This window comes from Salmo salar, chromosome ssa21 (genome assembly GCF_905237065.1).
Source record: "Salmo salar chromosome ssa21, Ssal_v3.1, whole genome shotgun sequence".
Lineage (NCBI taxonomy): Eukaryota > Metazoa > Chordata > Actinopteri > Salmoniformes > Salmonidae > Salmo > Salmo salar.
The window spans coordinates 44,197,653-44,222,463 of NC_059462.1; the positions used below are offsets into that span (position 1 = coordinate 44,197,653).

The 24,811-nt window shown below is 43.2% G+C and overlaps 1 protein-coding gene across 2 annotated transcripts in view; it reads left to right on the plus strand.

Annotated features, from left to right (window-relative positions):
• LOC106582389 (NEDD8-conjugating enzyme UBE2F) overlaps nt 1-24,811 on the plus strand; it is a 90,049-nt gene that overhangs the window by 37,735 nt on the left and 27,503 nt on the right. For both annotated transcript variants that reach the window (XM_014165456.2, XM_045704817.1), the window contains 3 exons: nt 1,495-1,565; nt 2,045-2,102; nt 24,227-24,259. In XM_014165456.2, the coding sequence (XP_014020931.1) occupies nt 1,495-1,565; nt 2,045-2,102; nt 24,227-24,259 (162 nt within the window). The remainder of the gene's footprint in view (nt 1-1,494; nt 1,566-2,044; nt 2,103-24,226; nt 24,260-24,811) is intronic.

Below are 24,811 nucleotides of genomic sequence, written 5' to 3' on the forward strand. Positions count from 1 at the left end.
AACAATTTTAGAAACTTTAGGATGTTTTCTATCCAAATCAAACAATTATATGCATATTCTAGTTACTGGGCAGGAGTAGTAACCAGATTAAATCGGGTACGTTTTTTATCCGGCCGTGCAAATACTGCCCCCTATCCCCAACAGGATATATAACTTTCAAAATACAGAAATACAGCCGTATTATGCATTTTGCATCATATGATGCTGCGTTTTGCAGTATACCGGCTGTATTTCTGTATTTTAAAAGTAAATAATTACATTATGCACAAAAACGTTATTGCGCTAAGCGTTTAGCATATGTATTACATTATTGGCAATTTATTACATTATAAACGCAGAAGTTAACATTATTAGCAGCTATTACATTGTCAGTTATTACATTATCAGTTGGTTCAAGGTCTCTTTGATCAACTATGGTAGACTGACACGTCTAATTCTCTCTCTGTACTATTTATTAGAAAGCTTTGTTTCTCTGCCACCGTGCCGTTCTCATCTCACAGTTCTCAGGAACACTAATCAGGTCTAAGGCTGACATATGATTTATAAATAAACAAAGTTAAAGAATCAGACGACTACTTTTTTGGGTGTGTTTTTCTTGTTTGTTTTTTGTTTGTCTGGGGGAGAAAATGTACAGGGGTTCTTTTTGAAGAGTTTCAGTACTACTCTCCTCAGCTATGCTGTGTTTTGTTTGTGGATGGTAGTTTGCCTCAGGGGAACCTACACTCACTGTCCAGTTTATTAGGTACACCCATCTAGTACTGGTCGGACCCCCCTTTGCCTCCAGAACAGCCCGAGTTCTTCGGGGCGCTCTACAAGGTGTCAGTAACGTTGCCATGCTGACGCGATGGCATCGTGCAGTTTCTGCAGATTGGACCAAAGATTCTCTATTGGGTGACAAGGATCAACAAGTTGTGCGTTCTGAGATGCCGTTCACACCACTGTTGAACTGTGCCGTTATTTCTGTTTTTGGCCCGACTGTTAGCTTGCATGATTACTGCCATTCTTCTTCAACCTCTCTCATCAACGAGCTGTTTTTGCCCTGAGGACTGCCACTGACTGCATGTTTTTTGTTTGTCGCTCCATTCTTGGTTAACCCTAGTCACTGTCGTGCGTGCGAAGCCCAGGAGGTCAGCCGTTTCTGAGATACTGGAACCGGCATGCTTGGCACCGACAATCATACCACACTTCAAGTCGCTTAGGTCACTCGTTTTGCCCAGGCTAACGTTCAATCCAACAGTAACTGAATGCCCCGATGCCTGTCTGCCTGCTTTATATAGCAAGCCACGACCACGTAACTCACTGTTTGTAGGAGCGATCCATTTTCATGAGCGGGGTGGTGTACCTAATAAACTGTCTGGTTAGTGTATGTGTTCCATTCTAGTCAAACCTTGCGATACAATTGGTCCTCACCTCTTCCCCAGGCTCAAGAGAGAGCTGACGGGTGGACGAGATGAATCCTATGCTAACGGGTGGTTGTCCCATGTTTCTCTCCAGCCTCCCAAAGTTAAATGCCAGACCAGAATATGGCACCCCAACATTGCCGAGACGGGGGAGATCTGTTTGAGGTAATTCACTTCTCACATCGCCACACACTCATTGACACTTCATTTAATTCGCTTCAGCTCAAATAATCTCTGCCATTTGTTTTCAATACATTTTGCAACGTTTGTTATGTGGCTACGTCAAATTTCTTGGCATACTTTCCGTTTCTTTGAAATATGTACAAACGGAGTACGCATCCCAGAATTTCCCTCTGTGCTCCATTTCACATACTTTGATTTGGACTCACGCTCTGACCCTCCCGTGCTGTGCTTGGACCACGGTAGTATGCATATTGAGAAACACCCCTAGATGCTTGGCTGGCTCACTTTCTTTTGGGATTTCCAATCATTTAATGAGCAACCAATCACAAGTGAGGGTGTCATGGAAGAAAATGTCTGGCAGTAGTACTAGACTATTTAAATGTAGATTATTTTTTTTCTCCCACAGTGATATCCAATATGATGATGGAGATTTTGATTTCTACTTGTTTCTGTTTCCCCAGTTTGTTGCGGGAGCACTCTATCGACGGCACGGGCTGGGCCCCTACCAGAACGTTAAAGGTAAGTCTCTAATCTCTCTGGCATCACTGCCCGTCTGAATGAACCTCTCTAGTCCCAAAACCACTTTTATACTAATAATGTACCTTTTGAAGCACCATTCACCCTCTTCCCCCCTGCTCTGAGAGGGAGATAGATACTGCTGCAGGGGAGGAAACATGGGAGATACTGCTGCAGGGGAGGAAACATGGGAGATACTGCTGCAGGGGAGGGAAACATGGGAGATACTGCTGCAGGGGAGGAAACATGGGAGATACTGCTGCAGGGGAGGAAACATGGGAGATACTGCTGCAGGGGAGGAAACATGGGAGATACTGCTGCAGGGGAGGGAAACATGGGAGATACTGCTGCAGGGGAGGGAAACATGGTAGATAGATACTGCTGCAGGGGAGGGAAACCTGGTAGATAGATACTGCTGCAGGGGAGGGAAACCTGGTAGATAGATACTGCTGCAGGGGAGGGAAACCTGGTAGATAGATACTGCTGCAGGGGAGGGAAACCTGGTAGATAGATACTGTTGCAGGGGAGGGAAACGTGGTAGATAGATACTGCTGCAGGGGGGGAAACCTGGTAGATAGATACTGTTGCAGGGGAGGGAAACCTGGTAGATAGATACTGTTGCAGGGGAGGGAAACCTGGTAGATAGATACTGCTGCAGGGGAGGGAAACCTGGTAGATAGATACTGCTGCAGGGGAGGGAAACCTGGTAGATAGATACTGTTGCAGGGGAGGGAAACGTGGTAGATAGATACTGCTGCAGGGGAGGGAAACGTGGTAGCCCTAGTCTAAAAAGTGCTACGTGCGTCATAAATGTGGAAATTGTCATTCAGTGTAGAAGTAGCGATTGCGAAGCACTCACATGGTTTTCTTAATACCTTGCCTGCTTCTCAATGTTCGTTCTAAAATCTAAACGAGCACTTACGTGTGTTCTTTAAACTAGCATGAACCATGACTGTCTTCCACCAGCCTTTCTCATCTCTACAACTGAAAGAACCCCCTCTACAACTCAAAGAACCCCTAAAAAGGAGGGCACTTTAAATTGTGTGAGAGCTTAATGCCATCAGCCTTACATTGCGTTTGGTAGATGTCCGGACTGAGAACGTAGGATAAATCTCACTGCGTTAAGGAGACTGAACTATAGGTAGACCTGGGGTACTTTGCTAAACCTTTCTCTGCTTTCTCTGTGTTATTGAACCAAAGAAACTGATTTATCAGAACGAGGCCCTATACTACTCTCATCGGTGGTGGTCTGCTGCTAACAGGTATGGTCGTGTATTGATCCTCTGGGAATTGGCTCACTATGAAGCAGGGCTCCGTGCCTGAAAACCCCAACATTTTACTTTTTGATAAATGGCACACGCTTGACCCCAGAGACATGGGGTTGAACATGTACTATGCATTGGACTTGCTTTAGAATTCCAGATATATTTAAGATCCCTTGTAAAAGGGTAATTTGGTGTTTCAAACTCCAAATTTAGGCCTAAATCTATTCGATGTGTCCGTATGACTTATGACCAATACACACCACTAAGGTTTTTGGTGTTCAACCTCAGACTGTATCTTAATGGTAAAACTCATCCCTGAGGCATAGCCAGCAGATCCAAACCACTTGCTTACAGCTACACTAGGGTCAGACAGACTTTCTGTGTAGATTAAGACGCTAGCGTGAGATATGGCTCGGAATATGTACCTCAATCCAGAGATGAGAAATGCGTTGTACTCCGAATTGTCCCATTTATCCCAACTGTTACACAGAGAAGAAAACGGTCCTTTTCCTCCTCATGCTAAGTAGCATCAGCCATAGTGCAATTGTAAGCAAGCTGGTCGGATCTGCTGGCTCTCCTGAGGCCTTGATTGTGTTGATTGTGTCTCACTGCTGTGTTACCCTTCTCAGAAGACACAACCCGACCAACAACCCCCTACCATTGCTCCTTCTCTAACGAACTACCTTCCATCTATCTTCCTGTCACACCTACGTCATACCAAATCATAGTTTATTGGTCGCGCACACAGATTTGCTGGTGTGTTGCAACAGGTGCGGTGAAATGCTACTAACTAAATGTAACTAACTCCAACAGTGGATTATGTGTCTTGCAAATCAAATACAAATACACAAATATATATTTTTTTACATTTAACCTTTATTTAACTAGGCAAGTCAGTTAAGATCAAATTCTTATTTATAATGACGGCCTACCCCGGCCAAACCCGGATGACGCTGGGCCAATTGTGCACCGCCCTATGGGACTCCCAATCACAGCCGGATGTGATACAGCCTGGATTCGAACCAGGGACTGTAGTGACACTTCTTGCACTGCGATGCAGTGCCTAAGACCGCTGCGCCACTCGGGAGCCCAAATCAAAAGAAGAAATCAAGAAATGACAGAACAGGTCCAGTTAACCATCCAGAAGATGGGGTGTATATCTACTCCATCTCCTCTAAACTCCTCTGTCACGCTGAGATCCCATTCAAATGGATTCCGTTTGTAGTGCCACAGTCGCTGCATATTTAAAGGCCCTCAGCTCAAAACTTTGTTGATTAAATAGACGGTGCGGGAGATAAAAGATGTGACACTGAAATAAGCTGTTGTTATTGTTATGCTGCTGCTCATCTCCAAGTTGCTATACAATGCGCGCACACACACACACACACACACACACACACCACGTCCATCACAAGCTGCTATGTTAATCACATCACAGAGGGGTTGCTGTGACCTCATACCAGCTCCTCTCTCTAGAAGCTTCCTTCCTTCCACAGTTAGTTAGAACGTTTAGCCCCCTGTACTGACCCCAATAAGGAGCTTGTTGGTTAGGACGTCTAGCCCCCTGTACTGACCCCAATAAGGAGCTTGTTGGTTAGAACGTACTAGACCCTGTACTGACCCCAATAAGGAGCTTGTTAGTTAGGACGTACTAGACCCTGTACTGACCCCAATAAGGAGCTTGTTGGTTAGAACGTTTAGCCCCCTGTACTGACCCCAATAAGGAGCGTGTTAGTTAGAACGTTTAGCCCCCAGTCCTGACCCCAATAAGGAGCTTGTTGGTTAGGACGTCTAGCCCCCTGTACTGACCCCAATAAGGAGCTTGTTAGTTAGGACGTCTAGCCCCCTGTACTGACCCCAATAAGGAGCTTGTTAGTTAGAACGTACTAGACCCTGTACTGACCCCAATAAGGAGCTTGTTAGTTAGAACGTACTAGACCCTGTACTGACCCCAATAAGGAGCGTGTTAGTTAGAACGTCTAGACCCCTGTCCTGACCCCAATAAGGAGCTTGTTAGTTAGGACGTACTAGACCCTGTACTGACCCCAATAAGGAGCTTGTTAGTTAGGACGTACTAGACCCTGTCCTGACCCCAATAAGGAGCTTGTTAGTTAGAACGTCTAGCCCCCTGTCCTGACCCTAATAAGGAGCTTGTTAGTTAGGACGTACTAGACCCTGTACTGACCCCAATAAGGAGCTTGTTAGTTAGGACGTCTAGCCCCCTGTCCTGACCCCAATAAGGAGCTTGTTAGTTAGAATGTACTAGACCCTGTACTGCCCCCAATAAGGAGCTTGTTATTTAGAATGTACTAGACCCTGTACTGACCCCAATAAGGAGCTTGTTAGTTAGAACGTCTAGACCCTGTACTGCCCCCAATAAGGAGCTTGTTAGTTAGAACGTACTAGACCCTGTACTGACCCCAATAAGGAGCTTGTTAGTTAGGACGTCTAGCCCCCTGTACTGACCCCAATAAGGAGCTTGTTGGGTAGAACGTACTAGACCCTGTACTGACCCCAATAAGGAGCTTGTTAGTTAGAACGTCTAGCCCCCTGTACTGACCCCAATAAGGAGCTTGTTAGTTAGGACGTACTAGACCCTGTACTGACCCCAATAAGGAGCTTGTTGGTTAGAACGTACTAGACCCTTGTACTGACCCCAATAAGGAGCTTGTTAGTTAGGACATACTAGACCCTGTACTGACCCCAATAAGGAGCTTGTTAGTTAGGACGTCTAGACCCTGTACTGACCCCAATAAGGAGCTTGTTAGTTAGGACGTCTAGCCCCCTGTACTGACCCCAATAAGGAGCTTGTTGGTTAGAACGTCTAGCCCCCTGTCCTGACCCCAATAAGGAGCTTGTTGGTTAGAATGTCTAGCCCCCTGTACTGACCCCAATAAGGAGCTTGTTGGTTAGGACGTCTAGCCCCCTGTACTGACCCCAATAAGGAGCTTGTTAGTTAGGACGTCTAGCCCCCATACTGACCCCAATAAGGAGCTTGTTAGTTAGGACGTACTAGACCCTGTACTGACCCCAATAAGGAGCTTGTTAGTTAGGACGTACTAGACCCTGTCCTGACCCCAATAAGGAGCTTGTTAGTTAGAACGTCTAGCCCACTGTCCTGACCCCAATAAGGAGCTTGTTGGTTAGAATGTCTAGCCCCCTGTACTGACCCCAATAAGGAGCTTGTTAGTTAGGACGTACTAGACCCTGTACTGACCCCAATAAGGAGCTTGTTAGTTAGGACGTCTAGCCCCCTGTACTGACCCCAATAAGGAGCTTGTTAGTTAGAACGTCTAGACCCTGTACTGACCCCAATAAGGAGCTTGTTAGTTAGGACGTACTAGACCCTGTACTGACCCATAACTACATCATGCTCCCTGACTCGCTCTTGTCTTCTCTTCCTGTGAGAGGGCTTCCTTGTGTAATTAACAGTTCTGATATCCCCGTGACGCCCTCAGCTAACCGACATCTTACTTAGCAAACGATGACTAGATAAATCGATTAACCAATATAATCGTCCAATATTATCGGCCTACCGATGTAAGCCTTCCAGAGTGGGTGTGGTGGTTTGACGGTGAGTAGCTAGCCACATCGTATTTCAATAGGTAAATAATCAAAAGTACACTTCACCAAGCAAGCAGCCCTGTCCTCATCACATTCTAATTTTGCTGCATTCATATTTTCAGTCATCAGCGCATGCCATTTGCAGTTGAAATAATATATAGCCAGTACATTTTGTATTGGATAACACTGTAATTGACATTATGGTTTCAGTAAGAAAACATTGTCAGAATGAGCATCTTGCGTGTGGTTGTTACATTACGGTCACAACCACCTGAGGTATAATTAGAATGGTCATAACAAGCTCTCATTGCGATGTTGCCATAAAGTGTTTCTTTACATGACCTTTGACTGTTGTAAAGCACTGTTGTGAATCTACTAATACAAAATGCTGACATCTAGTAGTGACATTACAGGGCTCCACAGTGCCACCATTTTACTTGCATATGTGCCTAAATATTTTGCTGTGCAAATTGTATTTCAGAGCACCAGTACTCCTAGAAAAATGAAGGATTCTAGCTTTATTACCTCAAATATTTTTCATTGTGCTCCCAAATGTCTTTGTGTGCTCCTACATTTTTCAACTTAGGCGCACACGCGATCGATTCAGTCCACCTCTGAAAAACAATATATTGGTAATTGGTCACTTTTTCCTCCTTAAAATCGTTAACGGACCCAAAAATCCCATATCGGTTGGGCTCTAACAATGACACCCACAGCCAGTCAGGGTTACTATACAAGCGTGGAGTGAGACTGTTTCAAAAGCAATTGATATAAAGGTATCCTCGTTAACCTGGCTCAGTTGGTCTTCAGACTGTGATAACATCCAGATATTTCTGCAGTCTCAAAGCTGTGGGAAAGTGTTTCACCCATATTGGTGTAAAATAGTAGTTGGACTATGGACAGCAGTTGGATAGCTGGCAGTATACTCCTATAGCCTAGCTAAGGTGTGTAAGAAGGAGAGCGTCTGACTTTAGGCAGTGAAGTAAAAATGGTCAATGCAGATAGTCCAGGTAGCTATTTGGCAGTCTAGTGGCTTGGGGGTAGAAGCTGTTCAGGGTCCTGTCGGTTCCAGACTTGATGCATAGGTACCGCTTTCCGTGAATAGCAGAGAGAACAGTCTATGACTTGGGTGGCTGGAGTCTTTATCAATTTGTAGGGGCTTCCTCTGACACCGCCTGGTATAGAGGTCCTGGGTGGCAGGGAGCTCGTACGCACTGCCCTCTGTAGTGCCTTGCTAGTCGGATACCAAGCAGTTGCCATACCAAGCAGTGATGCAACCAGTCAAGATGCTCTCACTGGTGCAGTTGTTGAATTTGTTGAGCAGTACAGTAGCAATTTAAGAGAATAAGGTGGACAGGAGGCACTGCCTGAGCAAGGGATTTTTTTGGGGAGGAGAAGCTGCTAACTTCCTCCTATTCTATACATTTTGCAATGGGGCTAAACAGAAATGTGCAGTTTTATAGCTAATCTATTAATATTCTACACATTTAGAATTGTGCGTTTCTAAAGCTAATTTCCAGCAATTCTATACACACTGCCATGGGGCAGAGAGAAATATTTTCAATTTTCAATCTAATCGTGCTATTCTTCACATTTTGCAGTGAGGCTGAGAGAATTTGACATTTTTACAGCTTATTTCCTGTAATTCAATATTATTTTGCCAAGGGTTATGACCTGCTCATGTAGGGAGGGAGGGGGGGTTGACCTCCCATTGCAAGGAGGAGTAATAGGCTCCTGTACTGCTGCTGTCAGGCAGAGAAAGGAAGTGATTTAAGTCAGTCAGTACCTAAGGTGATGGCTGGCTGTCTGGCCTGTTCAGGCTCATTCTACTGGACAGCTGTGATTTTGCGTGTAAATTAGCCAGCCTCGTAATTGAGGCAATCCGCTGCTGCACAAGGTCTGCTTTCCAAATGACGGCCTATTCCTTTAGAGCAATACTGTTTGCCAGGGCTCATAGGCCTCAAAAAGTACTGCAATATATAGGGAATAGGGTGCCATTTGGGACGTAGACTAGGTCTAGCCTACTTAATATTGGCCATAGTGAGACAGCAACGTGAAGAGATCGTGGCTATGTCCGAATATCCGTACTTGCGTTCTAAATAGTAGGGATTTTGGGTATGCAAAAACAGACTTTTATAGTATGTGAAATTGGTTAAATTGAGCTTGCTTTATATGCCAGGATTTACGAATGGAAGGAATCAACACAATTGTGCATTAATGAGGCATTCTCAGTATGGATGAGCCTAGTGTGTTATTTGTTTCTGCTTTCGTTTTTACTAAACAGTGCTTTTCTAAATATTATGTAGTACAATTATTACACAGCATGTAGTTTTAGTAAATAGTATGCAAGACAGATTTCAGACATAGCCATTGTCTCTTTTTGCACACGCTAGTCAGTAGGCATATATGAGGGTGCTTGTTATTCATCGGAGGCATTACTTGCTAGCATTATGCTGAGCATGCCTTGTGGATAATCCACAAAGGTAGTTAGGAGAGTCTTATTTCTGCCTTCCTCCAGCAGTCTCCACGAGGGAGGTGTAATACATGGGACTGAGTATCATCTCACTACAATGAAAGCAAGATCTCTCTATCTGCTACCAGTAGCTGGCCCGTAGGAACAAGCTCCCTATCTGCTACCAGTAGCTGGCCCGTAGGAACAAGCTCTCTATCTGCTACCAGTAGCTGGCCCGTAGGAACAAGCTCTCTATCTGCTACCAGTAGCTGGCCCGTAGGAACAAGCTCTCTATCTGCTACCAGTAGCTGGCCCGTAGGAACAAGCTCTCTATCTGCTACCAGTAGCTGGCCCGTAGGAACAAGCTCTCTATCTGCTACCAGTAGCTGGCCCGTAGAAACAAGCTCTCTATCAGCTACCAGTAGCTGGCTCACAACATTCACCCCTGCCCGACCCACCTGTTCACACCCCCATCTCCAGCGCCCATATCACTCGTTGCACATGGTCTCAAACTGCACTATTTAGTTTCTTTCCGTCACCCACACACTTTTAACATTTAGATAATAAAGCATTTGACCTTTCCATTCTTTTAACAATGGAGGATTGGTTGGCTTACAGTTTTAAAGTATACTTTTTTTTCAAGAAGATTGACAAGAAAAGTATCGTCCAACCCATCGGGTATCTCGAAAAAAGTATTTGATCCCCTGCTGATTTTGTACGTTTGCCCACTGACAAAGAAATGATCAGTCTATAATTTTAATGGTAGGTTAATTTGAACAGTGAGAGACAGAATAACAACAAAAAAATCCTGAAAAACGCATGTCAAAAATGTTATAAAATGATTTGCATTTTAATGAGGGAAATAGATATTTTACCCCTCTGCAAAACATGACTCAGTACTTGGTGGCAAAACCGTTGTTGGCAATCAGAGGTCAGATGTTTCTTGTAGTTGGCCACCAGGTTTGCACACATCTCAGGAGGGATTTTGTCCCACTCCTCTTTGCAGATCTTCTCCAAGTCATTAAGGTTTCGAGCCTGACGTTTGGCAACTCGAACCTTCAGCTCCCTCCACAGATTTTCTATGGGATTAAGGTCTGGAGACTGGCTAGGCCACTCCAGGACCTTAATGTGCTTCTTCTTGAGCCACTCCTTTGTTGCCTTGGCTGTGGGTTTTGGGTCATTGTCATGCTGGAATACCCATCCACGACCCATTTTCAATGCCCTGACTGAGGGAAGGAGGTTCTCACCCAAGATTTGACAGTACATGGCCCCGTCCATCGTCCCTTTGATGCGGTGAAGTTGTCCTGTCCTCTTAGCGGAAAAACACCCCCAAAGCATAATGTTTCCACCTCCATGTTTGACGGTGGGGATGGTGTTCTTGGGGTCATAGGCAGCATTCCTCCTCCAAACATGGCGAGTTGAGTTGATGCCAAAGAGCTCCATTTTGGTCTCATCTGACCACAACACTTTCACCCAGTTGTCCTCTGAATCATTCAGATGTTCATTGGCAAACTTCAGACGGGCATGGATATGTGCTTTCTTGAGCAGGGGGACCTTGCGGGCGCTGCAGGATTTCAGTCCTTCACGGCGTAGTGTGTTACCAATTGTTTTCTTGGTGACTATGGTCCCAGCTGCCTTGAGATCATTGACAAGATCCTCCCGTGTAGTTCTGGGCTGATTCCTCACCGTTCTCATGATCATTGCAACTCCACGATGTGAGATCTTGCATGGAGCCCCAGGCCGAGGGAGATTGACAGTTCTTTTGTGCTTCCATTTGCAAATAATCGCACCAACTGTTGTCACCTTCTCACCAAGCTGCTTGGCGATGGCCTTGTAGCCCATTCCAGCCTTGTGTAGGTCTACAATCTTGTCCCTGACATCCTTGGAGAGCTCTTTGGTCTTGGTCATGGTGGAGAGTTTGGAATCTGATTGATTGATTGCTTCTGTGGACAGGTCTTTTATACAGGTAACAAACTGAGATTAGGAGCACTCCCTTTAAGAGTGTGCTCCTAATCTCAGCTCGTTACCTGTATAAAAGACACCTGGGAGCCTGAAATCTTTCTGATTGAGAGGGGGTCAAATACTTATTTCCCTCATTAAAATGCAAATCATTTTATAACATTTTTGACATGCGTTTTTCTGGATTTGTTGTTGTTGTTATTCTGTCTCTCACTGTTCAAATAAACCTACCATTAAAATTATAGACTGATCATTTCTTTGTCAGTGGGCAAACGTACAAAATCAGCAGGGGATCAAATACTTTTTTCCCTCACTGTATGTCATGTCTTCAAATATGCAGACAGATTATAATTAAATTGATATTGTAATACTTCTGCCAAATTTCTAACTCCGCCCATAACTTTTGGACTTCATAGCATTCCCAGAATGCATGGATTATTGAGTCATTGTTAGTTTTACAATTTTGATGGTATGGAACGCCCTTCTTGCCTCGTTTCTCAGATCATTCGCAGCTTTGTGGAAGTTACCTGTGGTGCTGATGTTTAGGCCAAGGTAGCTATAGTCTTTTGTGTGCTCTAAGGCAACAGTGTCTAGATGGAATTTGTATTTGTGGTCCTGGTAACTGGACATTTTTTGGAACACTGTTATTTTTGTCTTACTGAGATTCACTCTCATGGCCCAGGTCTGACAGAATCTGTGCAGAAGAGCTAGGTGCTGCTGAACCAGATCATCAGCAAACCGTAGACATTTGACTTCAGATTCTAGTAGGGTGATGCCAGATGCTGCAGTATTCTAGTGCCTTTGCCAATTTGTTGATATATATCTTGAAGAGGTTGGGGCTCAAGCTGCATCCTTGTCTCACCCCATGGCCATGTGGAAAGAAATCAACAAAGCATGAGAAGACTTTGCTTATATTTAGGTTTGTTAGTCAATCACTTCTGTGGATTGGGGTGATCAGTCCTTGGTTCCAAATATTGGCAAAGATGCCAGAGCTGAGGAGGATGTTAAAGACTATAACCAATTTGGAATTTGTGGTCTGTATATTTTATCATTTAATTTAGGGTACCATCAACACCACAGGCCTTACTACAGACACCCTGGTTCAAATCCAGGCTGTATCACAACCGGCTTTGATTGGGAGTCCCATAGGGCGGCGCACAACTGCCCCACTGGCCGGGTTTGGCTGGTGTAGGCCGTCATTGTAAATAAGAATTTGTTCTTAACTGACTTGCCTAGTTAAATTAAGGTTACATTTTGATTTTAAAATTAAACCATTTAGTGTTCAGCGAAATAACAACACAATGTCAAATACAGGTAGCCTAGTCAAATTATTAACATCCAATCACAATAACTGTTATTCTCTCGCGGGAAACCTTCACTCTTGCGCAGACATGACAATTTGGAAAATAAGCCTCATCGAAATTGCAACAAGCGGTTCTGTGAAAATTGTATTTAATCAAAAGCCACTGCCAGAATTTTTGGATTGGACTGCGCTCAGAGTTTCCTGCCAAATCGCGCAGTTAAGACACTGATGCCCTTTGCAACCACATACGTATGTGAGAGTGGATTCTCGGCCCTCGCTAGCATGACAACTAAATACAGGCACAGACTGTGTGTGGAAAATGATGTAAGACTGAGACTCTCTCCAATACAACCCAACATTGCAGAGCTATGGATGTCCTTTCAAGCACACCCTTCTCATTAACCTGTGGTGAGTTATTCACCATTTTTGATGAACAAATAAGGTTTTATATGTAAGATGGCTAAATAAAGAGCAATATTATTGATGATTATTTGTGCCCTGGTCCTATAAGAGCTCTTTGTCACTTCCCACGAGCCGGGTTGTGACCAAAACTCATACACATTCTTATGTTTAATAAATATATTGTGTGTGTGTGTGTGTGTGTGTGTGTGTGTGTGTGTGTGTGTGTGTGTGTGTGTGTGTGGCAGGCTTACAATGATGGCAAAAAACAACATTTGAGAGTGCGCTGACCCTGGTGCTAGAGGGGGTACACAGCTGGAGGTTGAATGTTTGAAGAGGTACGGGACTATAAAAAGTTTGGGAAACCACTGGTTTAGTGTATTCTGATTTTCTGTGGCTTCTTCAATTACATTGAGCTGGTTTCTGATGTACTGTTCCTTCTTTTTTCTTAGTGTATTTCTGTAATGTTTTTGTGTTTTTCAATAGTGAAGGTGTAGGCCAAGGTTTTCTATGTTAGTTTATTGCCTTCATCAATCCATTCGTCATTATTGTTCATTTTTTTAGGTTGTCTGCTTGAATTTTTTTTGATTTGATAGGGAAGCTGGAAATATATCAAATATACTGTTTAGGCTTTCTACTGCCAAGTTTACACCTTCACTATTACAGTGAAATGTTTTGTCCAGGAAGTTGTCTAAAAGGGATTGAATTTGTTGTTGCCTAATTGTTTGTGGGTATGTTTCTACACTACTTTCCTTGCATCTGTAGCATTCCTTAATATTTTGGAGTTTCTCTGGCTTTGATGCCTCAAGATTGAGTATTGCTCTGTTCAAGTAGACTGTGATTTTGCTGTGATCTGATAGTGTCAGTGGGCTGACTGTGAACGCTCTGAGAGACTCTGGGTTGAGGTCAGTGATAAAGTAATCTACATTACTTCTGCAAAGGGATGAGCTGTAGGTGTACCTACCGTAGGAGTCCCCTCGAAGTCTACCATTAACCAAGCATGCGACAAAGCTGCAGGAGTTTTTGTTGGTTGTTTTGTCGTAGTTGTGTCTAGGGGGGGTATATTGGAGAGGGAATGCTGTCACCTCCAGGTAGGTGTTTGTCCCGCTGTGTGCTGAGAGTGTCAAGTTCTTGTCCAGTTTGGGTCGCCACAGTCTTGTACATGTCCCTGGGCCTGGAAATGGTTGATCTCCCCATCCAGGATGGAGAAGCTGTCATCATTAAAGTATGGGGATTATATTGGGGGATATAGGTAGCACACATGAGGACATTTTTCTCTGTAGAGAGAATTTCCTTTTTAATTTCTAGCCAGAGGTAAAATGCTCCTGTTTGACTAATTTAATATAGTGGGTTAAGTCTTCTCTATGCCAAATCAGCATACCCCCTGAGTATTCTCTGTTTCACACTTGGGAGTTTGGTGGATGGGACTACCAGGTGTGTGTGTGTGTGTGTGTGTGTGTGTGTGTGTGTGTGTGTGTGTGTCTCTCTCTCTCTCATTAAATTCAAAGGGCTTAATTGGCATGAGAAACATGTTTGCATTGCCAAAAGTAAACATTACAGTCACAAGTTTTAAAATAATAGACATTTCAAATGTTATATTATTGGCTATGTACTGTACAGTGTTGTAACAATGTGCAAGTAGTTGAAGTATGAAAGGGAAAACAAATGAACAGATGCATATAGGTTGTATTTACAATGTTCTTTGTGTTCCACTGGTTGCCCTTTTCTCATGGAAACAGGACACAAATCTTGCTGCTGTAATTGCACACTGAGGTATTTCACCTAACAGATATGGGAGTTTATCTATGTTTGATTTGTTTTCAAATTATTTGTGGGTCTGTGTGATCTGTAAGAAATGTGTCCCCAATGTGGTCATACATTTGGCAGGAGGTTCGGAAGTGTAGCTCTGTCTCTCTCCTCTCTCGTCTCTCTCTCTCTCTCCATCTGTCTCTGTGGTTGTGTCTACACTTGATACTTACATGCTACTTCTGCTATCAGAATACGAAGATCGCACTGAAAAAAGACACGTCTAGATGCTCAAAAGTTGCTTTGTGGTCTGATTGTGTTCAGATCTGGCTGGCCAGCGGGTGGTCAGGGATGTAATGTGTGGATTTCTCCTCAGTCTCGACACAGTCAGGCTACCGAAAGCACATAGAGTGGGCTACGTCATCATCACTCCTCCCACAAGTCTCCTCGTGTGTTTTGGGACCGAGAGGCACCTTTTCATTAAAACGTTGGAGGAAATACGCCACTAGTGTGTGAGGAATGTGTTTGCTGCTCATAAATACTATTTGTTTTTTAAATAAAACAATTTTTTGCTTGGCTAGAGTTATGCTGACCCGTTTGCAATCCCTTTTAGCGTTGCTTGCTACCTATAGAGTTTAGCTGGCTAGTTAGCTCCAGTAGTTAGCTACTGCCATCAGTTGTAGTGTTATCTTATTTAGCCTATTCCACCATTTATAGAATGTTTACTGGCATTTGAATATAGCGCGGGAAAAGGGAATCAGGACACAGTAGACACATATACATGTAGGTGTAGATGCATGACGTGTTCCGAAGTCTAGACACAGCCTCTCTCTCGCTCTGTCTTTCTCTTGCTCGCTTTCTCTCATCTTTCTCACATTAAACAGAGATGACAAGTGACTGTATCAGTCCTTCTGTTCCCAAACTCCTCTAGAACATCATGCGAGTCTGTTGCTGGGGAAGGATTATGGATTTCATTATCATCAACCTTGAGGTGGACTGAGCGAAACAAAAGCGACTCGATCATCCAATCCTCAGACAGTGACCAATGGCCAATCAGCCTCTGAAAGCCTTCTCTCAAACACAAGCCTATAAAAAGAGTTATCGGTTTCTGTAGCTTGGATAGATAAAGATGTCTGGATCTCCTCCTCTCCTCTCGTGTCCTCTTCTCCTGTCCTTTTCTCTCCTTTTCTCTCTGTCCTGTCTTCCTCCAATGTCAAACAGTACTGGCCAAAACAGGAAGTAATTTTAGTTCTATGCTAGTTTCATAATTTCTTCCCTTAAATGTCTCATTAGAGGAATGTGAATGGGAACCTGGATTGCCTTTGATTATCAAATGAACAACATCACATAAAAGCACACATTTCTTTGAGCTAGCTTCCCCGCACCTCTCTGATTCAGAGGGGTTGGGTTAAATGCGGAAGACACATTTCAGTTCAATGCATTCAGTTGTACAACTGACTAGGTATCACCCCTTTCCCTTTAAGGTAGTGTCTTAAGGCACAGCTCAAAGATTTCTTAAACTTGTTCCCAGACTATCGGCTGTGCTCTGCAGACTCCAGTTTCTACCCTTGCACAATAACAGAGAGACAAATAGCCCATCGTTCTATCTGCAGGTGTAATTGATACCAGTGTTTGTGTCCTTCGATGGGCCCCAGGATCTCCTGGCCCCTCAGCCTCCTGCCTAATCAATCAGGGTATTGATATCCCCCGTCCCTGGTCCCCTGGTCGATGAGTGCTAAGAGTGAGCACCTGACTATTAACTACTGTGTGGGTGGGGAGGTGTTGGATGACACACATACACTAACAACATTGTCTTGTTAGGTACATTGTAGTTTTTGGCAAAAAAAAAAATAGTTTTGTTTTTGGTCAAAAATACTAAAATCACCATGAAATCTGCAAAAATAATTGTTTCATCTGTTCACCAAGTATTCCACACATAAATAGACGTGACTGTCTCAATGGAATCAAGGTATGAAATTATTGTTATTTTCAAATAAACTCAGCAAATAAAGAAACGTCCCTTTTTCAGGACCCTGTCTTTCAAAGATAATCCATAAAAATCCAAATAACTTCACAGATCTTCATTGTAAAGGGCTTTAACACTGTTTCCCATGCTTGTTCAATGATCCATAAACAATTAATGAACATGCACCTGTGGAACGGTCGTTAAGACACTAACAGCTTACAGACGGCCGGTCAATTAAGGTCACAGTTATGAAAACTTAGGACACTAAAGAGGCCTTTCTACTGACTCTGAAAAACACCAAAAGAACGATGCCCAGGGTCCCTGCTCATCTGCGTGAACGTGCCTTAGGCATGCTGCAAGGAGGCATGAGGACTGCAGATGTGGCCATGTCCGTACTGTGAGACGCCTAAGACAGCGCCACAGGGAGACAGGAAGGACAGCTGATCGTCCTCGCAGTGGCAGACCACGTGTAACAACACCTGCACAGGATCAGTACATCCGAACATCAGACCCGCGGGACAGGTACAGGATGGCAACAACAGCTGCCCGAGTTACACCAGGAACGCACAATCCCTCCATCAGTGCTGACTGTCTGCAATAGGCTGAGAGAGGCTGGACTGAGGGATTGTAGGCCTGTTGTAAGGCAGGTCCTCACCAGACATCACCGGCAACAACGTCACCTATGGGAACAAACCCACCGTCGCTGGACCAGGCAGGACTGGCAAAAAGTGCTCTTCACTGATGGGTTGCAGTTTTGTCTCACCAGGGGTGATGGTCGGATTCGCGTTTATCGTCGAAGGAATGAGCGTTACTCCGAGGCCTGTACTCTGGAGTGAGATCGATTTGGAGGTCGAAGGTCCATCATGGTCTGGGGCGGTGTGTCACAGCATCATCGGACTGAGCTTGTTGTCATTGCAGGCAATCTCAATGCTGTGCGTTACAGGGAAGACATCCTCCTCCCTCATGTGGTACCCTTCCTGCAAGCTCATCCTGAAATGACCCTCCAGCATAACAATGCCACCATACTGCTCGTTCTGTGTGTGATTTCCTGCAAGACAGGAATGTCAGTGTTCTGCCATGGCCAGCGAAGAGCCCGGATCTCAATCCCGTTGAGCACGTCTGGAACCTGTTGGATCGGAGGGTGAGGGCTAGGGCCATTCGCCCCAGAACTGTCCAGGAACTTGCAGGTGCCTTGGTGGAAGAGTGGGGTAACATCTCACAGCAATATCTAGCAAATCTGGTGCAGTCCATGAGGAGGAGATGCACTGCAGTACTTAATCCAGCTGATGGCCACACCAGATACTGACTTAATTTTGATTTTGACCTCCCCCTTTGTTCAGGGACACATTATTCCATTTCTGTTAGTCACATGTCTGTGGAAATTGTTCAGTTTATGTCTGTTGTTGAATCTTGTTATGTTCATACAAATATTTACACATGTTAAGTTTGCTGAAAAGCTGCGTTTACTATCTCTTTTTGGGCTTAGTTGTTGTCAATTTGCAGTGGACACATTATTGTAATTATGTTCTGGCTCTCGGACAAAAATCGTCCCACGGCTGAATCTAGTTGCCAACCCCTGATATATAGTATTCATTTTTTTATATCTGTGTCCGTATTGTCCATTACTTTCTAGTGGATAGACCATATGGTTCAAGAGAATGGCCTAATGAATGAAAAAAGCATACATTCAACAGTGCCATTATTTTCAATAAATGTTTCAATTAACATTTACAACAAAGGCGTATTGACATAGTGATTTTGCTCGGTTTTTGCTCTGACATATATTGTCAACTGTGGGACCTTATATAGACAGGTGTGTGCCTTTCCAAATCATGTCCAATCAATTGAATTTACCACAGGTGGACTCCAATCAAGTTGAAGAAACATCTCAGGGATGCACCTGAGCTCCATTTCGAGTCACAAGGCAAAGGGTCTGAATACTTATGTGAATACGTTTTTTTATTATTTGCATAAAAATCTAAAAACCTGTCTTCGCTTTGTCATGATGGGGTATTGTGTGTAAATCGATGAGGATTTTTTTAATGTATTTAATCCATTTTAAAATAAGGCTGTAACGTAACAAAATGTGGAAAAAGTCGAGGGGTCTGAATACTTTCCGAATGCACTGTACCTCCATCTCCACAGTCTGACAATGGAGACTGTATTCCCTAGCCGGCCGGACGCTCTGCGGTCCATTTCAGTGGTTGTCATGAAGTGTGTGTGGTTTGTGGGTAATGTATCACTGGCATCAATCACTGATGCAGCTTTCTGCATTTTTATTTCTGAATGTACTGTGCCTTTCAGCAGTGAGTTGCAGTAGACAGAAGTAACCTATATTGTTAATACTTAACAGGCTGCTTTAAATGAAGAACCAACAAGATCTTGAAAAGAGCAGGTAAAAAAATGTGAAGCTTTTTTGCATTGTAGAACCTGGCCCGGGGCATTCTCCATGATAAGTGTATGTCAAATGAGTGGGTGTGTAGATTAGTACATTGCGTGTGTGTGTTCGAGAGGGTGACGATGTCCTGTCTCTTCACTGTCAGCTCCTGTCACCTCTACTGTCACCTCTCCTGTGCAGCACAGCTCCAACCCACACAGCTACTGTCACCTCTCATCTCTCTCCTCTTCCACTAGGCAGCCCAAACACACACACACACACACACACACACACACATTCACTCAGGCACAAAACATGTGTCAATAGATAAACATAGGCACACACCTACATATTTAGCCATTTACACTCTTTCTCACACACACACACACACACACAGTGCTTGACTCATTTTGAATTGGCAGCCTGACAAAAGAGGATTTTTTTAAATAATTTGTCTATCCATCCTACTCACCTCCAGTGACATGCCCAAAACTAACTTCTACCAACACAACATGTCCTCATTTCTCTTTAATAGTCTTCATTCTTCCTCCCCCACACATTCTCCCCCTCCCCCTTACTATTCACTTAAAAATAGACTGCTATCGCTTTGCGGGGGGCGTGCTCTTTGGTAGTTGCAGTAAGATCTGATCAATAGTTACATACTGTATCCATAGATCCAGTCCTCTTTGAACCAGTGGAGAGTCCTGTTTAACAAACTGAGTGGTATAGGAAGGCTAAATGCAATCACAAGCAAGAGAAGGCTTGAAACATCTAGTTTAGTTGGTGGATAACTCCCATAGCCCTCAGCTGTGTGGTGTTAGGGAGCCTTTTGTGGGTTAGTTTTCCTGTAGGATATCACCGTAGTAATGTCAAGGATGGAGAGCAAGGACAGGTGACTGTCTGTCTTCTTATCTATTCATGTGTTGTTGGTTCTCTTATTCATCATTCAATACACATAGGGTTTCTAATGGACAGTGCATTCTTAACAAGTGGTACAGTAGGCCACTACACCTGAGTTTAGTTATTGACCATGCTCTAGCTAAGCTACATCATGCTCTGGGTCTGCATTAGAATATTCCGCTACCGAAGAATGGTCAATCAAATAACCGACTAATCAGCCTGTTACCAACCCGTAGTAAACTTTTGGGAAAAAATTGTGTTCGACGAGATACAATTCTATTTTGCAGTAAAGAAATTGACGAACTTTCAGCATGCTTATAGGGAAGGACATTCAACAAGCACAGCACTTACACAAATGACTGATGATTGGCTGAGAGAAATTGATGATAAAAAGATTGTGGGGGCTGTTGACATTATTGATCATAATCTGCCGGTGGAAAAACCTATATGTTATGGCTTTACACCCCATGCTATATTGTGGATAACGAGTTACCTGTCTAACAGAACACAGAGGGTGTTTTTTTAATGGAAGCCTCCAACATAATCCAGGTAGAATCAGGAATTCCCCAGGGCAGATGTCTAGGCCCATTTACTTTTTTCAATCTTTACTAATGACATGCCACTGGCTTTGAGTAAAACCAGTTTGTCTATGTATGCGGAAGACTCAACACTATACGTCAGCTACTACAGCGACTGAAATGACTGCAACACTTAACAAAGAGTTGCAATTAGTTTCAGAGTGGGTGGCAAGGAATAAGTTAGTCCTAAATAAAAGCATTGTATTTGGGACAAATCATTCACTAAACCCTAAACCTCAACTAAATCTTGGAATAAATAATGTGGAAATTGAGCAAGTGGAGGTGACTAAACTACTTGGAGTAACCCTGGATTGTAAACTGTCATGGTCAAAACATATTGATACAACAGTAGCTAAGATGGGGAGAAGTCTGTCCATAATAAAGTCCTACTTTACCCTCTTAACAGCACTATCAACAAGGCAGGTCCTACAGGCCCTAGTTTTGTCGCACCTGGACTGAAAACGGACTTAGGAAAATTACAATTGGCTCAGAACAGGGCAGCATGGCTGTCCCTTGGATGTACACAGATAACTAATATCGCTCATGGCTCAAAGTGGAGGAGAGATTGACTTCATCACTAATTGGATTGATGAGCGGTATTGACAAGCTGAATGCACCGAGCTGTCTGTTTTGAACTACTAGCACACAGCTCGGACACCCATGCATACCCCAGAAGACATGCCAACAGAGGTCTCTTCACAGTCCCCAAGTTCAGAACAGACTATGGGAGGCGCACAGTACAACATAGAGCCATGACTACATGGAACTCTATTCAACATCAAGTAACTGATGCAAGCAGTAAAATGTTATTTTAAAAAAACGATAAAAATACACCTTATGGAACAGCGAGTGACTGTGAAGCAACACAAATACACACACACAATAACATACGCACTACACACGTACACATGGATTTAGGACTGTATATATGTGGTAGTGGTGGAGTAGGAGTCTGAGGGCACACGGTGTGTTGTGAATGTATTGTAATCTTTTTAAAATTGTATAAACTGTTTTAATTTTGCTGGACCCCAGGAAGAGTAGCTGCTGCCTTGGCAGCAGCTAATGGGGATCCATAATAAATACAAATACAAATTAGAATCAAACCACAGATCTTGGTAAGGAAAGTAAACTGCAGGTTTATTATGCACAATGGTATTTTCAAGGTCAAGAGCTGGATCTCGTTAGAGAAATAAGATAGAGGGCAGGTCCTGTAGAGAAAGGTATTGACTTTTTCATTTAAATGCAATTCCACCAACTTTCAATCATTGTGTCTGTCAGCAGTTTGCATCACAACCCTGGAAAACATTCTTTGATGTTTTATTCCATGTCTGTTTTATAGGCCCATCTTCAGTGTGTCCTGCTCTTTGATGGGACCACACTTTGTTTTATAATGAAATAGCAAAGTGATAAGCGTAAATTGGGCTCATTGCCTTTGTTTTCTGCGATGCGTATATCTGTTTTAATGTGTATCTATTACCATTAGAAAACCCCATTAGGGATAGTATCCCAGTCATGTTTTCTTGTTCTTATTGAGACTCTCATCCTGCCCTGCATGTGTGACAAGTCTATGACATTATCAGTTGGCAGGGGAACAGAGTTGAATGTCCACACTGACGTTAAAGATATTTATGACTAACCCAAGACGGTTCATCCGTGTCGTTTTCAATGGGAGCAAATGTAGCATAGTGGGCAGAACAAGCAAGGAGGTGGGCAGAGCCAGGCACAAGCTAGTGAGATCCTAGTGGCACATTCTAGCATGTATATTTGCATATTTCCTTTGGGGAATATTCTTCTCTGTGAACTGCGTGTGTGCAATACTTAATTTGCCTTTTTTTTTTTACTTTGGAAAATATACAAAACGTAGTGCACTCGTTCGTAACAGATTCTAGCTTTGAAAACTGAAAACTGTATTGCCATCGGCTTTTCTTGGATGAGAAAATCAGCAGATTGTTGGCCCAGTTCCATCTCGCTCCGTACTCTCCCACTGCCCACCACTGGGCTTCCTCTCCTCACCATATTTGGTGGGGAGGGGAAATTCCAACCGGATGCTTGAGATTTTTACATCCGGTGAAACATCTGGCTTCTTGTTCTGTCTGTGCTGGCATCCTGGAAGTGAAGCTAGCATACATGAATACGTTAAGATCTACAGGTAACTGTCAAAATAATGGAAACACTTGAGTAAATGATGGATACAAAGTATATTGAAAGCAGGCACTTTCACACAGGCGTGATTCCTAAGTTAATTAAGCAATTAACATCCCATCATGCATGTATAGAAATGCTGGGCAGGCCATTATTTTGGCTACCATGACTATGCCCCTATAGGATGACAATGTCCCCATCAGCAGGTTATGAGTGGTCACTGAATGGTTTGATGAGCATGAAAACAATGTAACCAACCAGGGTTGGTCCCTGGATGGGAGACCAGATGCTGCTGGAAGTGGTGTTGGAGGGCCAGTAGGAGGCACTCTTTCCTCTGGTCTAAAAATAAATATCCCAATGCCCCAGGGCAGTGATTGGGGACATTGCCCTGTGTAGAGTGCTGTCTTTTGGATGGGACATTAAACGGGTGTCCTGACAATCTGTGGTCACTAAAGATCCCATGGCACTTATCGTAAGAGTAGGGGTGTTAACCCCAGTGTCCTGGATAAATTCCCAATCTGACTCTCATACCATTATGGCCACCTAATCATCCCCAGCTTCCAATTGGCTCATTCATCCCTCCTCTCCCCTGTAACTATTCCCCAGGTCGTTGCTGTAGATGAGAATGTGTTCTCAGTCAACTTATCTGGTAAAATAAAACTCATATTCCATGGCCGTCTGTCACCAGATCTAAACCCAATTAAATACATGGGAGATTCTGGAGCTGTGCCTGAGACAGCGATTTCCACCACCATCAACCAAACACCAAATTATGAAATTCTCGTTGATGAATGGCGTCGCATCCCTCCAATAGAGTTTCAGACACTTACAGATATATGGCAAGCTGCATTGAAGCTGTTCTTATTCATGGTGGCCCAACACCCTATTAAGACACTTTGTTGGTGTTTCCTTTATTTTGTCAGTTACCTGAATTAAGGGTAATTGTTTACACATTGTTTAATTCATTTATCTCTTTATGATTCATGAATTCACACCCCTCTGAGATGCTCAATTACAAATGCCAGTATCCTTTTATAATGTCCTCAAAATAGATATGCTAATTAATACCCATCATAATCACTTCTTCACAGTGTTTGAACATCAAGGAAATTTGCCTAATACGCGCTGAGAGACAATCCACTTGCGTATTCACAAAAGGTTCCCGTTTTCGTAAGATACAATGGTGCCTGTAGAGACGATAGAAAGCCCCGCTTTATAATCTATTTGGGGAATTCAACTATTTTGTTTGTTAATTTGATGGAATGAAATTGCTCAACGATGACCTGGTTATTAATGACTAGTTTAGTTTCACTTTTAATGGTACATAAAATGTGATGGATGGTCTATGGATGATCTCAGGATGGTCTATGAATGATCTATGGATGATCTCAGGATGGTCTATGAATGGTTTATGAATGGTCTATGGATGGTCTATGAATGTTAATTTATGTTTTTGTCTGTTTCTGTGTCTTTCAGGATGTAGTCTGGGGATTGAACTCCTTGTTTACCGTAAGTACCTTTTAATCAATAAACTGATTTGACAATTATCTTAAAATTTGTTCGTTCTTGATGTACAGTGCCTTCTGTAATGGGTGATCTATCACCAGCAACACACAGAGGTGACAGATCAGTGCCACAACAATTACCATAACACATAGGGTATACAGTGCCTTCAGAAAGTATTCATACCCCTTGACTTATTCCACATTTTGTTGTTACAGCCTGAATTCAAAATGGATTGAATTGATTTTTTTTCTTGCCCAGCTGCTCTCAATACCCCATAATGACAAAGTGAAAACATGTTTTTTGACATTTTTGCAAATGTATTGGAAGTTAAATACAAAAATATCTAGTTTGCATACAGTAAGTATTCACACCCCTGAGTCAATACATGTTAGAGTCACCTTTGGCAGTGATTACAGCTGTGAGTCTTTCTGGGTAAATCTCTAAGAGCTTTGCATACCTGGCTTGTACAATATTTGCACATTATTCTTTTTTTAAATTCTTCAAGCTATGTCAAGTTTGTTGTTTATCATCGCTAGACAGACATTTTAAAGTCTT